This window comes from Manihot esculenta, chromosome 9 (genome assembly GCF_001659605.2).
Source record: "Manihot esculenta cultivar AM560-2 chromosome 9, M.esculenta_v8, whole genome shotgun sequence".
Taxonomy (NCBI): domain Eukaryota; kingdom Viridiplantae; phylum Streptophyta; class Magnoliopsida; order Malpighiales; family Euphorbiaceae; genus Manihot; species Manihot esculenta.
Window position 1 is genome coordinate 32,178,304 of NC_035169.2, and position 27,863 is coordinate 32,206,166.

The 27,863-nt window shown below is 30.2% G+C and overlaps 3 protein-coding genes across 6 annotated transcripts; 1 reads left to right on the plus strand and 2 right to left on the minus strand.

Moving 5' to 3' along the window:
- Positions 1-466: 466 nt before the first annotated feature.
- LOC110623527 (SWR1 complex subunit 2) lies at positions 467-6,915 on the minus strand. 2 transcript variants are annotated; one of them, XM_021768508.2, is made up of 12 exons: positions 6,530-6,911; positions 6,293-6,409; positions 6,117-6,186; positions 5,763-5,834; positions 5,588-5,631; positions 5,240-5,495; positions 3,774-3,849; positions 3,545-3,664; positions 3,360-3,425; positions 2,465-2,507; positions 1,635-1,700; positions 467-970 (listed from the first exon to the last, which is right to left on the minus strand). In XM_021768508.2, the coding sequence occupies exons 2-12, from the start codon at positions 6,361-6,363 to the stop codon at positions 778-780; spliced, it is 1,077 nt and encodes a 358-aa protein (XP_021624200.1). In that variant the 5' UTR covers positions 6,364-6,409; positions 6,530-6,911; the 3' UTR covers positions 467-777. The 2 variants fall into 2 exon arrangements, with proteins under 2 accessions (XP_021624200.1, XP_021624201.1); XM_021768509.2 differs by having other exon boundaries at positions 835-970; positions 1,561-1,700; positions 6,530-6,915.
- A 6,500-nt stretch (positions 6,916-13,415) lies between these two features.
- LOC110623381 lies at positions 13,416-18,589 on the minus strand. 2 transcript variants are annotated; one of them, XM_021768299.1, is made up of 4 exons: positions 18,163-18,586; positions 17,701-17,754; positions 16,247-16,372; positions 13,416-13,964 (listed from the first exon to the last, which is right to left on the minus strand). In XM_021768299.1, the coding sequence occupies exons 1-4, from the start codon at positions 18,499-18,501 to the stop codon at positions 13,779-13,781; spliced, it is 705 nt and encodes a 234-aa protein (XP_021623991.1). In that variant the 5' UTR covers positions 18,502-18,586; the 3' UTR covers positions 13,416-13,778. The 2 variants fall into 2 exon arrangements, with proteins under 2 accessions (XP_021623991.1, XP_043816200.1); XM_043960265.1 differs by lacking the exon at positions 16,247-16,372 and having other exon boundaries at positions 18,163-18,589.
- A 3,608-nt stretch (positions 18,590-22,197) lies between these two features.
- Positions 22,198-27,863, plus strand: LOC110621985 (leucine-rich repeat receptor protein kinase HPCA1). 2 transcript variants are annotated; one of them, XM_021766306.2, is made up of 19 exons: positions 22,198-22,587; positions 22,984-23,104; positions 23,212-23,283; positions 23,431-23,505; positions 23,605-23,676; positions 23,770-23,931; positions 24,024-24,098; positions 24,214-24,285; positions 24,395-24,466; positions 24,566-24,634; positions 24,731-24,805; positions 24,902-24,973; positions 25,066-25,200; positions 25,278-25,747; positions 25,832-25,984; positions 26,083-26,222; positions 26,312-26,531; positions 26,750-26,985; positions 27,075-27,863. In XM_021766306.2, the coding sequence occupies exons 1-19, from the start codon at positions 22,503-22,505 to the stop codon at positions 27,579-27,581; spliced, it is 2,883 nt and encodes a 960-aa protein (XP_021621998.1). In that variant the 5' UTR covers positions 22,198-22,502; the 3' UTR covers positions 27,582-27,863. The 2 variants fall into 2 exon arrangements, with proteins under 2 accessions (XP_021621998.1, XP_043816392.1); XM_043960457.1 differs by having other exon boundaries at positions 22,199-22,431.

Below are 27,863 nucleotides of genomic sequence, written 5' to 3' on the forward strand. Positions count from 1 at the left end.
TCGATGCTCGAAAGCAGTTAAAAGGCCCCTCCATGGCTATTGTGAGAATGAGATTGCCATGGCCAAGTTTCACTTCTCCTGTTGTTGTTTGTTTGGTTTCAGGGTTCATGTGCTTGGGGGTTTCATGTGATGTTTTGTTGAAGCTAGAGTTTGCTTTTTGCGGTTCTTTGTTGGTTTCTTCTTTCCATAGGTGACTGAGTTTTTAAGTCTGATTCTTTCCAGACATGCAAAGATTTCTTGATTTGAAGCTTCTCTTCTCCGGTGGTTTCGTTGATGCGCTTGCTCAACTTGAAGGCAGCGTGTTCTGTTCAACTCCTCTGCATTTGTTTTTTTGGAGAACAATGTTTACTTTTTCAGTAGGGTTGGGCTGTATTTTGTTTGCAACTCTTTGCCCGTGTGTTTGGGCTTTTAATGCAATATTAATTGCAGATAAAAAATAAAATAAAAACGGAAATGAATGCAGTCCTTTTTGTTTCTCCTCTAAGTAATTATACTCAAAACACCTTCATAAAGAACAAGAAAGCACACCTCTCATACGAACAAGAGACCTATCCAAATAATGTTTTACCTCCATGAAGTAGGATTTCAATGGAAGCAACTACTTATGCAAAAATGACCAACAAAATTGGGACAGACAATAAGGACTATGCCCTAGATTAATGTGATAATAACATCATCTCACTAATCAATCAATGCAAAGTTTAAATTAATTTTTTCAAAAAATAAAAAATTTACCCTTTTCTAAGATAATGTTGTACAAGGCTATAGATTAAAATCCTAGTCCGAAGAGTCAATTTCTATAGTAGAACTAGAAATCCTGCCAAACTGAGACAAGTAGGAGAAATTTGGCATTTTGCTTCTATTGGATATAGGGGATCTCTTCCTTCTACCCATGAATCCTTTCCCGTTAAGTGAATCAAATAACGCCCCCATGTCCATTTCCTTTTTCATGTTATTTTCATCGGCTAAGCTGCAATATCAGCCAACCACAAACAGCATTAGGTTTAGCATTTCTTTTTCTCGTTTTTTTTTTTTAATTAACAAAAACAAAAACAAAAAGAAGGAAAAAGCAGATAAAAAGAATAGCAGGTCATATATGCAAATATCTAGCCACTAGTATGCTTTATACTGTATGTTTAACTGATTATGATGTGAAGTCATAGCAACGCTCTACATGCACACATGGTCGAGTGCCCAAAAAAATATCTTTTGATGTGATCAAGATTTGAACCTAGCACCTAAAGAAAAATTTCAAGCATCCAACACTGCTAGACTCCCCTTCAGACCTAATAAGAGGAAAGTACCCTCCCCATGACAAGCTAGGGAAAGAAAGCAAGAGAACTCCTATTAACTAAACCATTACATATAGGTTTTACTCCAGATGACACAAATGTAGGCAGTTCAATAAACTAAGTGATTTGAAACAATAAAAGATCGAGAAAGTGGAACTGTTAAAAAATGACGAACCTACTAGATACTTTGCCACTGAATTCAAATGACCTTCATACAAATCTTAAAACTATTCACAAAACAGATAAGAGGGGATAATGTAGATATGACCTAGATTTATGCAAAATGACCAATGAATTCCCAAGTTATCAGCCACGAAGTCCAAAGAGAGAAAAAAGCAATACCGCTGGCGAATAATTTCGAAAGCTTCCTTGGTTGCATAAGGTAGCCCTGTCTTTGGATCACGATACCTACAGCAATTAATAATTTAAACACAAAAGTTACCTATCAAGCATAGTTGCGTTAGTGCAAGTATACTTGTCAGAATAAATATCAACCATTAAATTCAATACGAGAAAACAAATTGACAACATGGAAAGGCTGCTTAGCACGTCAGCAAGAAACCAATTCCAGTAACTTTATTAAGTTGAATCTTACTTATTAGTGCATTAGCAAGAAATAATGCCTAAACAACCAATTTTTATTTTCTGAACGTTGCAAATAACCAAAGATGTGTAACAACCACTCAATTGAAGTAAATGTTCCTTTACTTAAGAAAAGAATTCTGGTTTACCACTCATACATTCTTCTACCAGGCACCGTTTTTATTGAATTCAACTAGAATGTTCAAAGACAAGATAGATCAATAGTTAACTTGATCAACTTCTAATTTGTTCTTATTTAATTTAATTTAATTTAACTAATTACCACACATGCCAAAACTCAAGGACTTGCGCACCCAACTGAAACCACTTACTCACAAACTACAGTTGCTTATAAAATATCATCTCAATTCAAAAACTGCAACTGTATCACATTAATGCAGCCGAGGAAAATTCAACTCGTTACCCACAAATAACTATATAAATAGGTCTTTTTCCGGAGTTTTATTATATGACAACTTGAATTAATAAATTTGAGAGCTTTGTTTCTTTTCCTCTCAGCATATTGTTTTCTTAAACAGATATTTCAAGAATACAATGACCAACCACCAACAAAATGAAATAAATCTTACTTGGCAGGCAAACCTGTTACAGCACACACAGCTTTCTCTGGATCTGTAACAGATAAATATGAAAAATCAAAATCATAATAAGTAGTAAAGAACAATTAGCCAAGAAAACTCTCCGGATTTACAAGAAAAAAATGTTAAGCATATATAAATGAATGAACGCCAAAACCTTCAAACAGAAAATTTAACGTGTCTAAACCTGTAGCCTATAAAATTTACAAGGTAAAGCTTTTGAAGACCACAAAACAGGGACATGATTCATGAATCTAACTCCCAATGATATCTCATTCATTTTCCAATTATATATAACAGGCAAGGCCCTAATGAATAATCTAGATAGGGCACAATTTGAAAGGGTGGTACTGAACCCTTTATTTGCACCTTGATCATAGTTTGCAGCTCGCTTGAACTGCTAACTTCAAAACTTATATTCCTTGTATAAAAAGTCAATTCAACTAACAGGATTTGTTTCTTCTCATGCTTATGTAAATTCAGAAAGATGTTAATGCCAATTACATAGAAATTCTCCATATCACGCACAAACATAATACCAGACCATGCACACATGCATTAAATGCTGCAAAAATTTATGTAGCTTGCTGTCCATATACAACTGCCTATTCATAAAATCTTCATCTTTTAACTGATTAAGCTCATGCATACCAGATCAAGTAAATACTGTGGCAGCGGGAACAAAGATTACATCCAGAGGATGTATTAACACCAAGAAGCTCATTACTGATTCCTAAAGATAAAATTTTAAAATAAAAATGAAAAAAGAAAATAACTATTGACCATCAACTTGGAGGGTAATGATTGTCTGAACTGATTTTCTCCAGAAACCATCACCATTGTCAGGGAGAAAACCTGAAAGCACATAAGTTAAAGCTTAACTTACATGGAACAGATGCGGTTGAAATCTCTGACTGAAATGACACTCCTCTGAATTCTAGATATGACAAACCTGCAAGAAACTTAACCATAAAATGAACAGTTCCAGACAACAATGAACACTGTTATAGATCTCACTCCATCCTTGGGGGTCTAAAAGGTGACTCGAGTCCCTTATGAACAATAGTTTACCATCTTTAGAGAAATATCGTATCTGAGGGCCATTGTAGACAGCTTTATGCACAATTGCTCTTTTCTTAACTTCCTCTTCCCTTGCCAAAACACGCTCTAAATTTCTCAAATTCATGATTTCTGCAGAATTATGACATGTAGCATTTAGCATGAAACTAATTCAGTAGGAAACCAGACTGTAACTTCAAACAACTGTAATAACAATTTCAGTCAACATAGCAGCCTGCACCTGTTTGAGCAGCTTCTAGAAGCATTTCTTCTTGTGTCATCCTCTTCTCTTCACCTTCTTTTTTCCTCTTTATTGGCTGATGAAAGATCAAACAAATGTTTGACTACATAACAGAACTGAATGTTTTAAAAATGAATGATAGCTACTTGGTTGAATTTTGGGAGAATTGTTAGTCCCTATGGTAAGGCAAAACCCACTAGTCGGTCCCTCTATTGTGAAAGATACATTAAAACATCCTTAACATTTTAAAAAGTAACTAATTAATTCCTTCGTTAATTTTAGCCGTTAAATATTTTACTATGTAGTTCTTATGATTTTAAAAAATTCATTACTTAGTCCTTCAGATTATAAAAAAATCTATTAATTAGTCCCTCCGTGATAGGGACATGTTAGAATATTTTATAATACTTAACGGCAAAAGTTAACGAATGAACTATTCGTAAATTTTTTAAATGTCAAGAACGTTTCAATACATTTTTCAAAATAGAGAGACCAACTAATAAGTTTTGCCATATCCTAAGGACTAAATAGTTAATTTTCCTTGAATTTTCTACTTTCATTTTAGAGGTTTTATCATTCATACAAATATATAGTAGCAAAATTTTGAAAACAATTAAAGATTAAGGTAGCTAGATACGTCAACCAGGGTAATACAGGGCCCCTACAAACTTATTATAGTTATAGTGTTATTATTATAAGTCATAACAGAATTTGTAACAGTAGCAATTTAAATAATTTAAGGGATGTTTGTTTAAACTAAAAATACTAGATTATAAGCCATAAAAATAAAATAACCTATTTCTTTATAACATTTTGTGGGCTTATAAGTTCATATTATAAGCTAAAAAGAATAAGCAGGGAGTTACCCACTTTTCATTTTGGTGCTTATAAGATGGTTTGACCAACTAAGTTACTATACTGCCCTCCTTTAATTTTAAAACTTCAACAAATATCTTATTTAATATCCTTTTTTAGTAATTTTAATAATAAGTGTAATTATAAGCTATTTATTACCAAACATGTGAATTGCTTATCAGCTACTTATGAGCATTTTAACCAACATAATTACTTAAAATTTTTAAATGTTTATAAGCTTCAAATAACTTATGAGCACTTAGTACTTATACGCTAATACTATTTAAATAAACTTGACCAAGCATAATTAGAATTCGCAATCCAATAAATACTTATCTGTGTACTACTAGAAAAGAGATAGTCAACCAAAAACTAAAAGACTCCTTAAACTGCATGTTCTGGAGACTCCTCAAGAGCTAGATCGAGTAAATCAAGCTCTCAGTGTTCCTGTCCTCAAAATTGTATACTACCAAATCATGAAGTCCTCAAATCTAGTCTTTCTTCGCATAAATTAATCTTAATCATATGAAAACCAGAAACTGATGATGAGAAGCAAAATAAAAGATCAAATCCTCAGTGCAAGAACTATTATTATCTAAACAAGAACTAACCTTCATTGTAGCCTGCAGAGCTGCGCGTATTGCATCTCTCTCAGCTTGCCTAACAATAACTGATGTTCTCGTAGATTTCCTTACTATTCTCTCTGCTTCAACATCATCAGGGGCATCATGTTGCTCTGGGGCAGTAGACTGTTCAGCTGATTTTTCATCACTGGAAGGCCTATCTAATTTGGAAAGGACTTTCTTCTTCTTTTTCTTCTTCGTTGAAGGCTTTCCAGGAAATATAAGCCGTTTCTTTGTCTGCGTCCTAAAGACAGCTCAATAATTAGAAAAAAGCAAAAGAAATAAAACGAAATAAAATGAACTGATAGAGTTTGGTTTAGATGAGAGATGCTAAACCTTTCATCAGCAACAGTTTCCGCTTCTTCCTCCGGTTCAGGCTCCTAGCACCAACAGAAGGTGGTATTCACGCTTACTAAAGTTGGAAATAGTAATCATCGCATTAAAAAGATGATCATGGGATGAAGGCATAATTGTATAAACAAAAGCAAATACTAATGGCAAAAATACTCACATCATCGTCAAAATCACTATCAAACTCATCAGCAACTTCTGGCTCTTCTTCATAATTATTATCATTTTCTTCCTAGAAAGATATAAACAAGAAGAGAAGAAGAAGCAGAACATGGTTAATATAATCTTATTTGTTAATCTGATTTTTTTTTTTCGACAAAAATATGAGCCACATAATTTTCCAAGCAAAGGTGATATTAAAAATTTTTTAAAAATCATAAAAATAACAATAATAATGCACACTATACAAAGGACAAACTTCAGACCAAACCCCAGAAAAGGATATATACACAGCACTAGAAATATAAATGTGAACCAGAAACAGAAATGAAATACAGGCTATTAAAGTAGGAACCTCTTTCAGAGCATCCTGATTCCAGAACAAGTCGTCCTCTTCAATTTCATCACCAAGCAACTTGTTCATTCTATAAGAGAAGGGGTACAAAATGATGTTTCTTACGTACATTAAAAAATGTCACCTTTAAGAATACACATAAATTGGGACAAAATCAGTACATTCAACATGCTTACCGTTTTCCTCTGGTTGACCTAGAGAGTCGATCGAGAAACACAACCGGTGCCTCTTCTTTAGAGCTCTCCATGGCTGCTACCTTCTCTCTTCTGAAATTGAAACGCCCAGCGGCTTCCCTGTACCAAGGAATTAACAACAAATAACTACATGCTTATGACTAAAATCAAAACCCTAATTTTCGACACAAGAGAAAATCTTGAGGAAAAAAAGGTGAGAAATCAGGTAATAAAGCTCACTCTCTTGCCGTCTCCCCGGCGTCAGCGTCGTAAGCGTCTCAGAAAGAACAAGAACAAGAACCCTAGATCTTGAACAGATGTCGAAGAGCAACTTCCCTCGGTGATAAAAAATGTTAAAAACAAAATGCAGATACCAATCAAGCTTGTTTTGTATACGTGACCTTTCACTTTCGATGCAAACGAAACCCGAAACTCAGGAGAGAGAAGGGTTTTTGCAAAGGACCACGAAACGTGTTGATCTGTCGTTGGGAAGAACCCGATAGTCCCAGAATTTCAATCGGTGCAAACCAGTGTTTGTGGAACTGTGGCTCTGTAGTTGGATTCCTGATTTCTGGATCGGTGTTCTTCATTTTTATGCGTTTGATTTATTTTAATTTTATCATTTGTCTTTTTAATTAAGGAAAAATTAGTATGATATAAAAAACCTATTAATTGTTTCCCATTTTAGAAGATATATTAAATTATTTTTACAACTTTTAGAAAAAAATTTTTTAACATTATAAGAATGAATTGTATGAGTTATGAAGGCAAAAAAAGCGCCACAATAATTATAAGATCTATTCAATAAAAAAAAATTAAATATTTAATATTTGTTTACATTTATATTTTAATCTTAAACAATAAATATTTAATATTTTTTATATTTATATTTTAATTTTTTATATTTTCTTTAATTTTAACTGTTTATTTTAATTAATTTTGATTAAAAAATTATAATCAATGTATCATGCCAGTCAAGTAAAATTATTATTGAAAAGAAATATTAAATAAAAAAATTTAAATTTTTTAGGTTAATTTATATTTATATAAAAAAATTTCAAGTTTAAATAATAAAATTAATTTTTTTAATTTATCTATTATAATAAAAAAAATTAAATTGAATTTGAAAAAATTAATAATAAACTATAATGTAATCGATAAAATTTTATATTAATAAATATATATTTTTTTAATTTAAATTTTATATTGAAAGTCAATTTATATTAATCCTATATAATATTAAATAAATATTTATTATAAATAATTTTTTATATATAAAATATCACATATAATTATTATATATTAAAATATTTTATTAAATATTTATACTCATAATATATATTATTTTAACATATGAATTATTTCGTTCACCTAAACGTTGACATATATTAATTTATTGACTCATCTAATTAAAAACTATAAATAGTATTAATAGCATTAAATAAAATTAAATATTATATATTTTATACTATAAATTTTTATATAATAAAAAAGTAAATAATAAAATTAATAAAAAAAATATTGTTGAAATAAAAATATTTATTTTAAAAATTATTTTATCAGTTAAATAAAATTTTAAAGACTATATTCTAATTTTTTTATAATTTTTTATTTTTTATTATAATCGAAACAAAATGAAAGTTTAATATAAATTAATATAAACGTTTTAATTTTTTTATTCAACAGGTCTTTTAAGAATAATCTTATAATATTTGTACTAAATTTTTTTTATTAAAATTAATTAAAGTAAATGGTTAAAATTAAAATAAATATAAAATAATTGATTTTATTATTTAAAATTTTAAATTTAGGATATAAATTTGAAAAATGATAAATATTTTTTTTCTATAAATCTAATTATAAAACAAAGAATAGTCAAAGCTAAAATATTTCACAAAAGAAATTTTAGTTACTATATCAATAATTTTATTGCGCTATTATATAGTAATTCAATTGAAACTGCAATGTCATGATTAGGGGCGAGCATTCGGTTGGTTCGGTTCAAAATCGAATCGAATCGAATAAATCAAAAACCGAAATTTTAATGTTTATGAAAACCGAACTGAACCGATTTTGATCAGAAACCGAATCGAATCGAACCGGTCTGATTCGGTTCGATTTGTTCGGTTTCGATTTTTAATAATTTTTTTATTTTTTACACTTTATTTTTAGTATTTTAAAATTTAATTAAAATTTTTTAATCTTAATATGATTTAATTTCTCTATATTATTAAAAAAAATATTATTATCACTAATTGGTTCGGTTCAGTTTTTTCGATCTTTTTTTATCAAAATTGAACCGAACCGAAATAACTAAAATTTCTAAAATTAAAAACCGAACCGAACCAAACCGAAATATATAAAAAAATCGAACTAAATTTTTAAATCAATTCGATTCGATCGATTTTTTCAGTTTGAACCGAATACTGCTCACCCCTGGTCATGATAACAGTAATAATAGTTATCATGTGTGAAGAAGATAAAAAAATTGAGTTTAGTTAATGATATGTAAAGAAATTTTATGTTTATAGAATAAATAAGTCATCATAAATTATTAATTAAAATTAAAATCGTGTATAATTTTTAAAGATATTGAACTGATTTAAAGAACCGAAATAAAAAAGAATCAATCTAACTGTATCAAATTGAATTTATTTAATAATTAAATTTATTTAATTATTTAATTTTAATTTATCATAAAAATTATACCGATTTACTAAAAAATTAATATTATATATATATTTTTTAAATAATTTTAATGATATTGTGATTATATTATATAATTTTACTTATAATTTATATTATTAAAATTATAAGATTATAAATTTTAATTTTAATTTTATAAATAAATAAAGATATAAACATAATGATTATTCTAAATTTTATAAAATTTTAATTTATTATGTTTTATTATGTATATGCACAATTTTTTGATTATTTTTATATTTAATATTATTTAATTACTTTTATAAATTAAATTATTTATATAATTTAAATATAATTTTTTTAACTATTAAATAGTTATTAAAAATATTTAAAAATAATTAAATAATCTAATTAATGATGAAAATTTTATAACAATATAATTTAAATAGTTTAATTAGTTAATTATAGTTTATTCTATCTAAATATATTATATATAAATATATATATTATTTCAATTTAAATATATTAATCACTTTATAATTTTTAATTATATTATATGAGTGAATCATATATTAGTAATATAATATATTTTTATATATTAATTATACATTATTTTTGCATTAAAAATATATAATTAATGATTATATATAAAATAATATAATATTTTTATTGAAAATTATATAGAATATATATATTAATATTGATATTATTATTATTTAAATATTAATTTTATTATTTTTATTATTATTTCAATATTAATTATTTAATATTTTAAAATCAATGTAATAGTATTACAATTTTAGTTGCAAAAATCAACATTTAAATTAAAATTAAAATTAAAGTTAAAAATATTAAAATAAGAATGAAAATCAAATCAAAATTATACCGTCCTATAATCATATGAAATTTAATTTTAAATATAATTTCTAAAAATAAAAGAATTGAAGGTTTGATTTCTAATTCTAATTCTTAACAAAAAATAGCAATATGATTATGTTTTAAATTTTAAAAATATTTTATTGTGTTTTTTAAAACTAAGTCCTAACTCATGTAGTGCTATAAAAAAATATTTTTTTTATCTTTAATTAATTACTTAAAATATATAGACTTTATTTTTTTAAAAATAGTTTATATTATTATTAAAAATAAGAGATATATTATTTCCAATATTAAGTTATTGAGGTGAAATAGAGTATAAATAAATTTAAATAAACTTTAGAAATAAACTTATTTAAACCTTTTTTTTTTCCTTTTCAATTTTGCATATGCTAATAATAAATAGGATCGTTTGGGTTGCATACTTTAAATCTTTACTCGTAATAATTATTATAAACATTGTATTAAATAAATTAATAAACTTGTTATATATTTTTAATTATAATTAAATTATATATATATATATACATTAAATAAATATAAATAAGTTTTATTAAACACTGTCAAGTCTCAATAGAGAAAAAATACAAATAGAAGGTGAAACCGCCTATTTCACCTGATTTGATCTGTCAAAAATGAACAGTCTTAACAAATACATGTGCTACGCTATTAGTAGAGATTCAGAAATATAACGAATACTAACACTATTCGACTCATCAATTAAAAATTTATAATCATAGATAATTGAACCAAAAGTCGAGTAATCTATGTAACTTGAATTAATAGTGAAAATGCTAAATTGAGCATTGACTCTACAATCACATTGAATCATCCCTCACTTTTAATCCAGTTAAGAGCTTCTATAATGGTTAAAATTTCTGCAATGTTAAGAGCTTCTATAATGGTTAAAATTTCTGCAATTTTTGCTTCAACATCAACAAAAACCACTATTTGCTTAGCACAAATAAACTCTTATTGCAAGTCACCGTACACAATATTGATATTATTTATTTTTAAAACACCTCTATGAGACTTTTCCCAATTCAGTATTAAAGTCACGTCTCCATTTAAACTTGTTGTCTCCATTTAAACTTGTTGACTTTGCTCGTACCACAGTCCAATCTTGAAGAAAATGTGGAAGAAAGGAGATCACTTGCAAATGAGACTTTCATACTCGTTCCCAAATCAATTGGTTACGTTGTGTCCAAATAGTCAAAAGGGTGATCAAAATCACACAAGTTTGCTCCAACAATGCTGTAACTAACACAAGGGAAAGCCACTCAAATATAGTTAAACTGTTCCGGCCTATCTCAGTATGCAACCAACGATCCCGAGCAAAGGGACATAGAGACCAAAACATGCATTATAAGAGTGAGCAATTTTATTAAATTATTATTATTATTATTTTTGAAATGAAAAATTATTATTGTTATACTTCTCAAAAAATAAATTTATTTTATATTAACCTAAGCAATTTTATTATTTCATTCATGCGTGAGTTTCGGTTTAAATCGAAAAAAATCGATTGAACTGAATTAATTTAAATTTTTAGTTTGATTTTTTTATTCATTTTGATTCGGTTCAGTTTTTAATTTTAAAAATTTTAGTTATTTCGGTTCGGTTTGATTTTAATCAGAAAAAATTGATTAATGATAATAGTATATTATTTTCAATAATATAAAAATATTATATATATTAAAGTTAAAATATTTCAATTAAATTTTAAAATATTAAAAATAATTAGATATATTAAAGTTAAAATATTTTAATTAAATTTAAAAATATTAAAAATAAAATGTAAAAAATAAAAAATTTAAATTGATCAAATCGAACCGAATCGAATCATACCGATTTGATTTAATTCAATTATATTTCTGACTAAAATCAGTTCGATTTTTATAAATACTAAAATTTTAATTTTCAATTTATTCGGTTTAGTTAAAAATCAAACCGATCGAATACTCACGACTAATTTCATCAATAAATTTTATTACCTATAATAATTCAGCCTCTTTATTTTAAAATTTAAATTATTTAGTTTATAGTAAATATTTTCAGCAAAACTGTAAATACCATAATCTATTTTACAACAAGATTTGGTTGAGATTGTGAATTTTATTTTTCTATCTGGGTTTTGTTTATTTTGACATAATATTTTAAAAATCGTTGAAAAAAAAAATTTTGGAAGGGTAAATTAATATCTAAGTTGTGATGTGTCAAAATTAATTATTTAATTTTTTTAAAAATTCGTACTAAAAAATTTATTTATTTTGTAAATTTCAACTCTTTAATAACTCTATTAAATATTATTTTAATCCATTTGTTTTAATCTTAAGTATGGAATAATGGTGAAAATAAAATTTCCCACTTTAATAATTTGAACCTAAATGTTAAACTAAATCTACTTTAAATTACGGTAAATATTTAATTGAAGTTCTTTTTTTTTTTACGTTAAAGTTAACATATTTGCTCCATGATAATTTGAGATTGAGAAAGAAGTAAAATTTTGATATGATTAAATAAATTTGGCTGTGATGGTTTTTAATTTTTCTCTTTTATTATTATTAATTTTTTATACTTTAATGGCGCATAACACTATCGTCAGACGATCATTTAATTTTTTTTATCATGCTCGTACTAATAGAGTCATGGCGTAGCCAATTACTCTCCTACTCTCCATCACGTCAAATGAGTTGAGTTCTCTCGGATGAGTTTGGATCCCGATTAGTTCAGTCTGCTTCAACCATAGACTGTAAAATTCGAATTAAACACTATAATCCCACAGTAAATATCTATATTTTAAAAATACTTATAGTAGAATTTAAATTTATTAATATTAATTTCATGAGAATTTTTCTAATAGTTAAATCATTTAAACCGTTGACAAATGAAAATAAAAATCTGAATAATATATATGTTTATATGCCTAAAAAATAAAATTAAAAAAATCGACATAATATGGGTTAGAATGTTTAATTTGTAGTTATAATAAATTAGAATTTATTAATTAGGACGTTTATATAGCAAAAGTGTTAAGTTTAATATAAAAAATTAGCAGCAGAATACACTTAGTATAAATTTATTTATAAAAAAATAGTTTGATTTTAATTATTAAAAGTAAAAAAGTTTAGAATTTTTAGATTTTTTCTATCGTCCATTTATATATTTATATTATTTAGTTATTATAATTTTCATTATTTCTTTTTTTTTTATATAATTTTAATTATTCATATTATTTAGTTTATTTTAAGTCTGGATAAGTGATAAATTTATTTTGGTATATTAATAATAATTTAGATATAAATTAAAATGAAATTTAGAACTTTTAGATATATTAGGTGCATCAATTATAAATTGAAATTCAGTATGCAAAACCAATTAAATTAAGTTTAATGAGTTCTCAAATCTATATTAATCAACTTAATTTCCAGTATGCAAAACCACAACTTAATTTTCTCTTTTCATCTAGAAAACATCTTTTATTAATCAAGTTATGCAAACGTTTAAAACTAAAATACATACATACATATTTTTCCTAAAAATATTTTTCTTTAAAACAAGCGAAATTTTAATGTAGATTTGACATGATCGGATCAAAAATAGCTTCAGGGGGAAAAACAAGTCGTCTTAATGCCATATAAACACTAGCATACAACGAATTTCCCGAGTTTATTATCTAATTTGCCACACATTGCAGTGTTAGCAAAAATTTATTCTGTTACGATTTATGGACAAAGGGTATTGTACATTTCTAAACTGAGTGTAACAAAGATAGTATAAGATAACTATTCTGACAGGCGCAATTTGGAGAAAACCAAACTTTGAATAAAACTAACTTTTAGGTCTACACATCACTCAAACACCATCCCTCCTCTCCCCTCAGACCACCCATTATCTTCTTTAATTTTCCGCATGCCGTGCAGAGTCTGCATGAGGTGAACCATCATTTTCGATCTAGCATCTCAGTTCATTTCTCCTCAAATTCAACATCAATAATATCACGATCGGATTTCGAAGAAGAGCTCCCTCTACCTCTACCACCTCTTGAGAAGAAGTCTCCTTCTGGCTGCCACACAATGTTACCGCAGCTACCACAGCGAATTATTTGGTTCTTGTAACCAACAAACTGCCTCTTACATGCTGGACAAGCCCCCTGCCAAATTTCAATGTAAAAGGCCAATTTGTCAATAAGAAACTGAAAGAAGTTGATGCATAAAGCAGCTCATCGCTCAGCAGACATATGAACATATATTTGTAGGATAACATCAGTATTCTCAACATAATTTAACAATCCATCCATCAAACTAAGCCATCTGATTCAGAAATAAGTAGCAGGTGAAATCCTTCCACAATATATATCAATCTCAAAGGTGCTTATGACTCCAGAAAAGTTCTGAGGAATTTGATGGTCTAGAACATCCAACTCATGAGAAGAATAGAAAAAAATGAAACTTCAGAATTATTTAAATTTCAGATTCAGGGTACTTACATCATACCATGTTTATTTTCTAGAAATAAAACGACATTACATCTCTCTCTCTCTCTCTCTGTATATATATATATATATATAACCAAATCAAAAGCATATTTCACAAAAATCAGAAATTAAGAAACTAATTTACCATGAAAAAGAAGAGAAAGAAACACAAAAATTCAGCTTCCATTTTCACCTACTTCCACTCAAGTTGAGAGAGAGAGAGAGAGAGAGAGAGAAATGTAACAGGTGGTAATCAAAGGTAAACAATGGAGAAAAAAAAGTTTCAGACCTTAAGAAAATGTGCAAAAAAAGTTGAACAAGGTCCTTGTGCTATCAGCTTATGGAACAAAATTGAAAACTCCACAAGTATACATCCTATCAAGCATAGTTCATCATTCACTCTCTTCTTATGCACTAATGATGCAGCCAAGGAATTCAGTAAATTTCATAGTCAAATACTTGAGAAGCTTAGGGTTATGGTTCAATTTTACTGAAGAGTTTTCAAGGGAAATTATGGAACACTCATGGTTCTTTTTTAGTTTTACTTATGTGTCTATTACTGGCTACTAGTCCTCTATTTAAGTCACAAGGGTATTTTTGTAACTACATTCTTGCTGGAGAGGTCCAGTTTTCTTCATTAATCTTATTTAAAATTCTTGTTGCTTAAGGATTACTTTACTTGGAGGTAGGGCTACACAATTTTTTATCATAATCGAAGAAGCCAAACCGAACCATTCAAATTCAGAATTTTCGGTTCTTTTAACTGAACCAACCAACCAAATTATTGACATTTATAATGTGATATTCCATTCCCATATAATCCTAACATTTTTCACTGCAGTTCACTGCTTCATGCTCTGATTTTTGCAGTTCACATATTTGACAGACCCTAAGTCCCAAAATGCTCCATCAGTTGCTTCCGATCTTGCCTCCTCCACTCTCAGCTAGGTTTGAGCTCTTCTTCCCCTCTTCCTCTTCAGCCCTTCCTCGTACTCCACCACTCACCTTTGTCATCCCCTCTGAGTTGCCAGTTCTTATAGCCCTCCATACATGCCTAATGAGCCTGGGAAATGCCAAAATACTTAAGTTGCCTCCTTCTCTTGTTGCCATTGCTTGCATGTCACTTACTGTTGCTAATGCTGCTGCTGCTTGTGTGCTGCTCAACTCCTTTTATGTGCTGCAATTGTTCTTGAAGACAGAAATATGACTTCACCATCTCCTAAGGTCTCCTCTAGTCCTCACCAGTTGCTTTTTAGGGAGCGTGTTGATTGTATATAGTTTCAATTCATCATCCTATAATCTATAATTTCAGTTTGCTTGTGTTATTTTTTTTCATATCTCTTCCAACTTGATTCCTTTCTGTTCAAGGTCTCTTAGAAAACTTCTCCAAAAAATTGCTCCAATTTTCCACAAGCGAGTAGGCCCTTAATTTCAAATCTATAGGTCCCACCTTAACCTTCCCTGTCTACATGAGAAAGTACTTTCACATGCCATAAAAGGCGAGGAAAGTGATAAATTACTTTCCCACGGGTGTGAAATATATACATGGACATTAATACCATCATTTAAAATACATATAAAACAATAATATAACCTTCTCTAAAATTTCTATTGACAGCAGATTCAGTTGATCTCCCCACTTCTATAGACTATGGCGGGTGAGGATCCCGAGTTTTAAGTCCATCCATCCACCAGATATTGGTGGCATTATTGGACAAGAACACGTTCGGGGTTGGGGAAAAGGATTGGCCTACAATCCATTCTGTAGCCAAGCCCATTGCACCTCCAATCAGATAAAGAGAAGAAAAAAAGCATCTACACACATTCCGACACAGTCAAATACTTCAATACCATTTGCCACACAGCTCATATCCACAAGCAATGTAAATAAATAGAAAAGGTAAACTAATATAACATAATAAAGTAAAACACATCAAAGTACAAATAAAAGGGTATACCTTAATGACAAGATTATTTGCCACAGTCCCGATGAGAAGAGGTGCAGCAAATGGTAGAATCCACGTAGCATATATCAAGAAGCGAAACAACCACCCAGATAACGCAAACCAAAGGAAAAAAATAGTCTACAAAGGCAAATAAACAGGTAACTTAAATCGCATAACAGGTGCTAATATGACTACTAAAGGTATTAATTACTAACTTTATCAATAAAACATTTTACATTGGATCGTCATGGAGATACCAGAAAAAGTGCATTCACAAAAGAGAAGTGGCTAAAGTCTAAGAAGTGAAACAACTATCATTTCACATTATGAGATGCTCTGTGACAACCATTAAAGGAAGGTAAATCTTAGCACATCAGAATCAACTGAAGATATGGATGGAACTTTAGTCTTGTGACAGTCTGCATCTCACTGACCTTTTCTCTAAAACCAAATACATAATCCTAAGTCAAATTCCAATAAAATACAAGATTTCATGTAGTATTTGGAGAGCATCACCTTATTAAACCACATAAGCAATCTTAGAACCATTCATTAGTTCTCTATCCTAGAACTTCATTTGACCTATGATGCATCTATTAACAGACAAATTTTACCTAGCACAGGATAAAATTTTTTACTTATAATATCAGCATTTAGGCAATAAATTTTCTCCTCTACAATAATGCTCCTTATCTTCAAGGTCATACAGAAATCCAACATCTTCCGAATTAGCTTTTGACTTCATTAGCATTCCAAAAACACATTCCTGTGACCATATAACTGCCTTTATGCTTTGGAGTAGGAAGTATCAAAATGGGAGAAAAAGGTAACAATATTTTTTTGATGATTATATTCTATCTCATATGAGAAAGCTAAAGATTCAAAGTATCTATAATACTGCAACTCAGGCATAATTTGATCACCAAAATGGTTTGTCTTAATCATGTGATATATTTGTTGACATGAGAGTTACTACCAGAAACATAGGAAATATCTTACTCCAACTTTCTCAATTTTGCGAGCTTCTTGTTTTATCATAGAGGTGCAAGAAATTAACCATTTCATGGAATGTCATTTTGAACATCAAACTCCACACCATTGGTCTCTATAGTTTCCCTGTCATTTCCTCTGAGAATTTAATTTATCCATGATTTTGTAAACCAGTTACGCACTATTTCTACTTTGAAACCAAAATTATTTATATGAAATTCATATAAGAGAAGATGCAACACTAAGTCACATCTATATTCACTACGCTCCCATCTTGAAATTCACACAAACTAGTTACACTCATACACAACTATGAAAATGCTGCTGAGGTTGCTTGTTAACGTATCATTTAACCAATAGTTCAGACGGGCATTAGAACAGTTCAGAAATGAGAGTACACATCATGCACAATCATGAAGATATATCCAATGAGAGCAACTTTTTTCTTCAGAAGCTTATAGAAAGCGTATACTCACGGCAAAGCTCCTTCCTAATGGGGTATCGAGAAAATCATTAAGCTGCCTCCTGTACTGCATGAATAACAACAATGAAGTTAAGATAAACGACATCTATAGAGTATTAAATTTTCAAGCAATAGTATTTCTGCTTTTGCTTTCATTTGGTGGTGAAATGAACTTCGCAATAAATTGGCAACACCAGGAGTAAGAAACAATTGTTTTTTCTTAAATAATAATATACGGAAACCAAATTTGAAATCCTGTAAAGTCAGCAGAGTATTGAGGAATGAATCTCTGGGATAAAGAAGAAATTCACAATAGCAAATCATCAGGAATGAGTTTTATATGGATATTGGATGAAAATTAACTTCCTTTCTCAGAAAACAAGAAAAAACTCGTAATCCTAAGTAGAAATTCCACATTTTAGACAATTTAGGGAATCAGTATTAAAACCAAAAGCATAGAGCATAAAGAACAAACCCTAGGCCAATTTCTAACAAAGTCCATGGAAAATGTGCGCCATCGAACACTAATCTCCATCTCCCTATCAACCTCACGGAAGCGGTCAGCGGCAGATTGTGCTACAGAATTAAGGCGGCGGGAGACGGAGTATCTGCGATCAATACGCTCTGCAGTCTTCTTGGCCTCAAATATAAACTGCTCGAAGCCGTCGTTAGCGGTGCGCCAGGCATTTCTAGCGAACCTGTCGAAGTCGCTGCGCTGAAAGGCACGAACAGTGACAGCGTTACACAGGGGGATTGGGCGCCTATGGAGGCGCAAGGGGAGCAGTGGCTGCCGCCACGGCAGAGTTGTGGTCATGACCACAGGAAAAGTTACAGTAAACAACCGAGATAGCACGAAGCTAAAGCAAGAGCCTTCTTTAGTTTTTGCTTTTCAAGATTTTTAGAAAAATAAAAAGGAAATAAAAACCAACTTTATTAATGACCGTCTGTGTTTTATTAAAATTATTTAAATCAATATTTCTTAAAAATTCAATTAAAAAAATTATTTTACAAAATTAACGTTTAGCTCCTTCGTCAAATATTTATCAAAACAAATATTAATTAATTTTTTAACATTGTTATAAAATATTGAATGGTAAAAATAATTAAAATTAAAATAAGTTGGTTGATTTTTTATCTGAAAAAGTATTAAAATTTTTAATTTTATAAAATAAAAAATATTTATATTATAAAAGACAGAGACTAATTAATTAATTTTAATAAAATATGTGGATCTAATAAGAAATTATCTAAAGTGTTTAACCAGGTCCAAGTCCAGGCCCTCTATTTAGACTGTATGGACTATTTGAATCGGGCCTAGATCAGACCCCAGCGTTGGTCAACTTGAACTTGATCCACGAAGTTTTGGCCCATTAAATTATCTATCAGTTTTCATGTCCAAGCAGGCAAGCACCACTCGGAATCCTCTTTATAACAGATGAAGTGATTTTTCTTAAAATATTTTATTTTTTATTAAAAAATTATTTTTTATTAACTAAATTTTTTAAATATTCTGAATATAAAAAAATATTTAAAATATTTTTTTATTTTTTATAAAACAAACAGAATCTAAATTATACTATATTATTGTGATTTCATATGAGTAATTTTTACATAAAATAGCAAATCAATAATCATAGCATATATAAATAAATAATATATTCTACAAGTAAATCAATGAATTCTAAAGAAAAATATAACTAACAATTTTTTAATAAAAAAATTATTTTATACGAATATCTTCATCTTGTTAATTTGCATGTTATCACAATTTTATTATACAATTTCTCGCTTGAGAATTTACATATGCAACCTAAATTATAAAAGGTTAGAGTGTGCAGTATTTGGTTTAAATAAAAAAAATTAATCGAACTGAATTAATTTAAAATTTTAATTTAATTTTTTATTTATTTTAATTCGGTTTGATTTTTAATTTTAAAAAATTTCAATTATTTTGATTTAATTTAATTTTAATAAAAAAAAATTAAAAAAATCAAATCAAATCGATCAGTAATAATAATATATTATTTTTAATAGTATAAAGATTATATTATATTAAAATTAAAATATTTTAATTAAATTTTAAAATATTAAAATAAAATATAAAGAATAAAAAATTTATTAAAAATTTAAATTTAACTGAATCAAATTAAATCAGATCGATTCAATTTAATTTAATTTTTAATTAAAATTAATTCAATTTATTTTTATAAATATTAAAATTTTAATTTTTAATTTATTTAACATAATTCAATTTGATTTTAACCGAACATCGATACTCACCGTATCAAAATATCTCAAAAGATTTTCTTTATTATTATTATTATTATTATTATTTCCGTTGTCCACCAACGAGCAGAGGCAGTTGCACACTGGCACTTACAATTGCATGTTTTGAAAGAAAAAGGATATATTCCTGCAGACATGATGACAGCTTGAAGAAGATAAGTGAATGAGAAGCAACCTGATTTGCTTATGTTGACATCGTACAAGGTGAAGAAGTTGGCCCATCTTTGTCAAACTTTATTAGGAGAATTACTGTTTAAGTACTTAAAATTTTTAAAAAAATAATAATTTATTTTTATTTCAATATTATTTAATTAAAATGTTTCTATATTTTATAAAATTAAATTTTTAATTTTTACAATAAATAAATTATTAATCAATTCATTTTAATTTTTAAGTTTTTAAATCTCTAATATAATTATTTTATTTTTAAATTTTTAAAATGTAATTTATATTATGAGTCCGAATTTGAAATAGAAAAATATATTTATGAAAAAACATAATTTTAGCTATTGTTTTTTTTCAAAAAAAGTGTTCTTTAGATGTTCACACTTGGGATGAAATTCTTTTATGATAAGATATGAGGTTGTAAAGTACTTGGGTTGCTTGAAAGGGAGGTTTTTAAGGAAGTAAAATTTATAAAAAGGTTTTAAACTTTCAAAAATCTCTCTTTTTTCTTACTCATCAAATTTGCTTGTGAATAATTTTCTTTTGGTCAGCACCGATTTTAATGAGATTCAAAATTCGAAATTTAATAATTATGTAAATAATTTCATTAAAAGTAAGGATTTGAAATTTTATTTTATATTATTTATTTTTGATATCATATAAAACATAAATTATGCTCAAATTTGAATATATGTTCTCGATTATTTAATTTCGATTCAATAAAATTTTTTTATTATGATCGGTTTCCATTGAACATGACCTATAAAAAATTAGATCGAATATCAATAATCTCGACGTGTTGTAAGTGTTGTTATAATATATCGAGTGTAGTGTGACTTAATTAACTCAACATTTATTAGTTAATTATCTTTGCGTCCGTCCAAAATCAAAGCAATTTTATCTTATTTGATAGAACATGCTACAGATTTACCTTGTACAGCATCAAATACATAGTTTTGCTAAACCAAACTGAATGATCATCTTTTTTCATCTCTTTAAAACATCAGTTTGCAGCCATAATACCTTTAATCTCTCCAAACGTTGATTTCTTTACTCTTATTTATTACCTTCGTTTCCTACTTTCGGATCGAATCTGATTCCTCGATTTGTTTTTTAATTAAACCTCTTGAAATCACATATTAGCATTTATTGTTGGTTCACATCATTATCATAATTAAAATACTCAAAGGTTTTAATTTGATCACAAAATCAAAATAATATTACCTAATAAATCCGGTTCAACAAAAACCGGTTTAAAAGTGTTCATAGAAATCATAAAATTCTTTAGCTATTAGTTAATTTATATCGAATTCTTAAAAATAATTATTAACTAACTTAATAATATTATTTCAAAATTCATATTCTGCTGCTCATTTAATATATTATTGTAGTGAATTAATTAAACTAGTATCTCATCAATCCGATTTGTCTGCTACATATTTTTTGGAACGGAGTATAGAACAAAACAATTCCATTTCTGTTTTTTGCATGTAAATGGTAATGATCATTACAGCATAGATCCTATTGTTTGCTTTTTCATTTTTGTCATGCCCTACTTCCTCAATTTCAAGATTTACTTTTAATTGATTATTATGTTTTTATTCTTTTATGTGTGAAACATATGTATAGCGTGCCCATGTGTAGCATTATTTTTAGTGCACCCAATTATTTTCAAGAAAATTTTAGTTTTATCATTTAAATTTTTAATCTTGCCAACTTTTAATCATAAAGTCGTATGTATTTATTTAAAAATAATAATTGTATAGATTAATTATTAATAATTAATAAAATAAAATTTAAAATTTAACTATTAAATTAAAATTAAATCAAATCGATTTGATATGTTATTTTCGAAATGTAATTAATCTCGTATTTCAGATCAATCGAGTAATTAAATTATAGGAAATAATATAGTTAATGGTAAATAAAAATGAGCATTTTAACATTTTAACTCAATGATATTTTCAAGTATGTGAAGTCTGATTAAGACAAAAAGAGATTAATGATAATGAGGGCCACAATAATAACAATGGTGGTTGTGAGTTTGCTAATTGTGGCATTAGTGGTAATGGATAGCTATTATAGTCACCTCTAAGACAAGAAACATTGATTGCAAGAAGCTCAAGCAGGTCAAGTCAAGACTTACGTTCGTTTTGGTTCGTTTACACATTTGTCTTTACACACAAAACAAATTCATTACCCTGCAAGTAATCCTGTTCCCTTCTTCACCCACCTAGATTTTCCACGAAAATGAGGCGGGCTGGCATTTCTTGTTCAAGTCTTTGAGTAAAAGGTCCTTTTTTGGCTTCACTGTCTCTAGCTTGTTGAGTGCCTTTAGCATTCTGCAGCTAAATTCCTGCTGCTATGGCTACAGCCTTCCTGTTGCTATTCTTTCTAGTTTTCTTTGCTGCGTTTCATATCATCTTTTCATCTACGGACCCTCGTGACGGTAGTTGATCTATCTTCTTTGTTTTAATCAAATGTAGCTTTCTTTTCTCAACTGGGAATTTACCCGAATAAAAAGAGTGCATCGTTGTTGTTGTTGTTATTATGAGTGATTGCATTTTCCCAGGAAAGTTTAATTTTGATGAATAGCGTGGTAGTGTGATAGTCTTGTAGGCGTAGCTATGGCCTTTTGCAGGCTTGCAGTAACTTGGAGGAGAAAGCTATGGTGGTCTTGTGTGTTCTATGAAAACTATCCAAATCAAAATATTTTTCTGTTTTTACAGAGCATCATCAGACATGGGGCACATTGAAAATGGATATTTATGTGGAGTACTAACAAATTTTCAGATTGTTTGAAAATCTACATGATCCTTATTTCTTTTTCTTTCTGGTGATGCAGCTGCAGCTCTCCAGTCTCTGAAAAATGCTTGGCAAAATGTTCCACCGAGCTGGGACAGTGGAGATCCATGTGGAACACCCTGGGAAGGAGTTAAATGCAAGGATTCAAGGGTCACTGCATTGTGAGTTTTACAGAATTCAAATTTTTCTCATCAATCATGATCTTCTTGATCTCATTCTCTTTCATCATTTTCACTATAATTATCATGTTTTCTTCCTCCTCTTTTAGGGGGTTGTCAACCATGGGTCTTAAAGGGAAGCTAACTGGTGATATTGGGGGATTGACCGAGTTGATATCATTGTGAGTTCCTTTCTACTTTTTCCTTGAACTGAAAAATTACATAACAGGAACAAGTTGAAGGATTCCAGGCTTTAATTGAATTAGATTATTATATGACTGAGCAATATTCTGTCTGAAAGTTCAAGCTGAGAGGCTATTTTATTACAGGGACCTGTCATTTAACCCAAACCTCACAGGATCTCTAACTCCACGGTTAGGAGATCTGCAAAATTTGAACATCCTGTAAGATCCATTTACTTACAATTCTTGGTCTAATTTTCCACATACCTGAATTCTTCCATGATTAAAACTGCTGTATGCATATTTTCTTTCATCTTTCAGAATCCTTGCTGGCTGTGGCTTCACTGGCAGTATTCCAAATGAGTTGGGCAATCTTGCTGAGTTATACTTCTTGTAAGAGTTTTAGAAGTAGTAAAACAATCATGTGAATCAACAGGGAAATTTTTATGCTTAATTCGTTTGATTTAACACCACCACTTTTTACAGGGCCCTCAACTCTAACAACTTCACAGGCAATATCCCTCCATCTTTGGGAAAGCTCTCCAAAGTCTACTGGCTAGACTTGGCAGACAATCAATTGACAGGACCTATCCCAGTTTCAACGCCCTTCACCCCAGGCCTTGACCTCCTTCGAAAGGCTAAGCACTTGTAAGTACACTTTTGCAGCCCTTTATCAGTGGAGACCAATCAACTGTACTCATGTGCACCATATGAATAGCTAAAGTTTTGTGAACTTGCAGCCATTTCAACAAGAACAAGCTTTCAGGCCCCATTCCCCCCGAACTTTTCAGCCATGATATGATACTAATACATGTGTAAGTTTGACTACCCAGAGATTTTTGTTTTCCTCTCTCCCTTCCTCCTTTTTTTTTTCCGGAGGGAGGGGGGTATGCTCTAACTTTGAAATTTGTTATGATTCTATAATAACAGATTATTTGATGGAAATCAACTTAATGGAACTATCCCAGATTCATTAGGAGAAGTTCAGACCCTTGAGGTTCTGTGAGTGAAATAAGCCCCGGTTTCATCTTTCATTGGCTAAACGTTTTCTTCAAGTAGTTATATTTTCCATAGAATTTACTGGGATGCTGACTAATCTGATTTACTGCAGTCGACTTGATAGGAATTCTTTAACAGGAGAAGCTCCAACAAATTTAAATCATCTCACAAACCTTGTTGAATTGTGAGTACTTGTGCAAAAGTGCATACACATTAGCACAAGACATGGATTTTGGTTGGTTTGTGGTTAACTTCTCCCTTGATATAATATGTTTTCTACCAGGAATTTAGCACATAATCAGCTGATAGGCCCTTTACCGGACTTAACTGGAATGAATATGCTTAATTATGTGTGAGTAAATACCATAGAAGTTACCTTCCGGTTTAATTGTCTTCGACTTATTCATTGTCATATTAATGAATCTTGCTCAATACACCATCTTCTCAGAGACCTTAGCAGTAACTTTTTTGTCACATCAGAAGCTCCTGCATGGTTCTCAACCTTACCATTTCTGACCACATTGTAAGTCTTCATTAGGTCAGAAAGTGAAACATCCAAAAACATGGTAAGGTTATGTTTAGTCTCATTTAGAAATTCTGCTATCAAAATGGTGTGCAGGGTTATAAAACACGGAAACCTTCAAGGGCCTTTACCATCAACAATCTTCAGTTACCAGCAGATAGAGCAAGTGTGAGTTTAATCTTGAGCACAATGCATTTAATTGAGCTTGCTAAACAAAATTTCAGTGTAGCAAAAATAAATTTATTTTAAAACCTTGGCAGGTTGCTGAAAAACAATGCATTCAGTGGCCAACTAGACATGGGTGAAATCATTGGTCCAAAACTTCAACTTGTAGATCTGCAGAACAATAACATTTCCTCTGTGACAATAACTACTAAATACACGAGTAAACTAATGTAAGAAAGCTCATGGACCTAAAATTTGCAATAATTTTTCTGTTTGTGTCTTCCACTTACCAAGATCCTGTAATCAGACTTGAAGGAAATCCAGTGTGCTCTGCTCTCCCAGATACTAATTACTGTCAATTCCAGCAGCCAATTGCTAAGGCTTATTCCACTAGCCTGGCTGAATGTGGAAAAACACAATGTCCTGGTGGACAGAAGCTCAGTCCTCAGAGATGTGAATGTGCCTATCCTTATGCAGGGACATTTTACTTCAGAGCACCCTACTTCAAGGACTCATCCGATGTGAAAAGGTTTCAATCGCTGGAGATGAGCCTTTGGGTAAAATTGGGCCTCGCACCTGGTTCTGTTTTGCTTCAGGACCCCTTTTACAATGTTGATGACTATCTTCAGGTGCAGCTTGCACTATTTCCGCCTAGTGGAAAATATTTTAATAGGACAGAAATTATGAGGATTGGGTTTGACTTGAGTAATCAAACCTACAAGCCTCCCAGAGAGTTTGGACCCTATTTTTTTGTTGCATCTCCTTATCCTTTCCCAGGTAATTTGTACATCGCTTCGTCGGTTATGATTGTAGTGTATGTGCTACCATTACATTGATAAGGACAACACAAACGTGTTTCAGATGAAGATAGAGGAACCTCTATCAGCTTTATTGCAGTTGCTGGAATAGGTATTGGCTGTGCCCTTCTAGTTCTGGGCCTTGTTGGAGTGGGGGTATATGCAATTCGGCAAAAGAAACGCGCAGAAAAAGCACTCGGATTGAGTAGACCATTCTGTAAGTGATGCTTGAGACCTTAATTATTGCCTTTAATACAGGTTGCACTAGTGCACCTGCCAAAGGAAATAGCTTGACATATATATTATGGATTCCAGCATCTTGGACTCCAAGTGTAAAGGCCAGTGGAGGAGCACCACAATTGAAGGGAGCAAGATGGTTCTCTTATGTTGAACTTAAGAAGTGCACTAACAACTTCTCTGGAAATAATGAGATAGGTTCTGGAGGCTATGGCAAGGTAAAAATTTCTAAGATTTTTGTCATGATAAATGAAAATTAGCTCTAAGTTACTGCTGTTGATTTACCTATTTTATACTTCCTCTGCAGGTTTATAGAGGAATGCTTCCTGAAGGGCAAGTAGTGGCAATCAAAAGAGCTCAGCAAGGATCAATGCACAGCGCTCTTGAGTTCAAGACTGAAATTGAGTTGCTATCCAGAGTCCATCACAAGAATCTTGTTGGTCTTTTAGGTTTTTGTTTTGAACAAGGAGAACAAATGCTGGTTTATGAATTTATGGCCAATGGAACACTCAGGGAAAGCCTGTCAGGTATATCCACTTTGATTCAGCTGTGCCCCCAAATTGAGAACACAGCTCTACATTTTCATTATTTTGGCAGTTCATATACAATATTGCTATGTAATATAGAAAAGAAAAGAGATGGTGGTTTCATTTCCAGGAATGCTCCATTAATAATCACATATATATTGAATTGATAATACCATTCAACATTTAACATGAAATTATTTGCACAAAATGCACTGTAGGGAGATCTGGGGTTCATCTTGATTGGAAGAGGAGACTGCGCATTGCTCTCGGTTCAGCTAGAGGACTATCATACCTCCACGAGCTTGCAGATCCTCCTATAATCCACAGAGATATCAAGTCCTCCAACATTCTGCTGGATGAAAATTTAACTGCAAAAGTTGCAGATTTTGGCCTGTCAAAGCTGGTATCTGACAGTGCAAAGGGGCATGTTTCAACACAAGTTAAGGGCACCCTGGTTAGTAAATGAAACATTTCCAAACATACCCTTTAATTCTTACTTTGAGCAACATTAATGTTCGTATGCAAAATGTTGTTTATTTGCAGGGCTACCTGGATCCTGAGTATTACATGACCCAACAGTTAACAGAAAAGAGTGATGTCTACAGCTTCGGCGTAGTAATGCTCGAACTGATAACTGCTAAGCAACCGATCGTGAAAGGAAAATACATTGTTCGCGAAGTACGGAAGTCAATAGACAAGAATGACGAAGAACACTATGGATTGACGGGAATGATGGATCCAGTGATTAGAAACTCTGGAAATCTTGTTGCGTTTGGGAGGTTTCTAGAGTTGGCAATGCAATGTGTGGAAGAATCAGCTGCAGAACGTCCAACAATGAGTGAAGTGGTGAAGGCAATAGAAATTATACTACAAAATGATGGGATGAACACAAACTCAGCCTCAGCTTCTTCATCTGCAACTGAGTTTGGAACTGCAAGAGGAGCCCCTAGCCACCCTTACAATGATGTGACTAAGAAGGATGTTAGTGATTTCTATGGCTTTGATTACAGTGGAGGTTACTCACCTCCCACAAGAGTGGAACCCAAGTAGCATCACATGCTTTGCCATTGAAATTTTCCTTCTTTCTGCGCATATGTACATATATGTGTGCTACTGTGCTAGGATAAAACTATGTCCTATTACCATTAGGTCTACTTTTCATTATAATTTTTTTTTATTCCTCATGAAAATTGTTTTTGAATTTGTTCAATATGCCCAATTAGTATGCCTTATATGTATTTTTTTAATGATAAATTATTAGATACATGGCAATGTAAGGCAACTTTAAGGTTTTTTTTTAATTTTTTAAATAAAATTATTGATTTGTTGTGA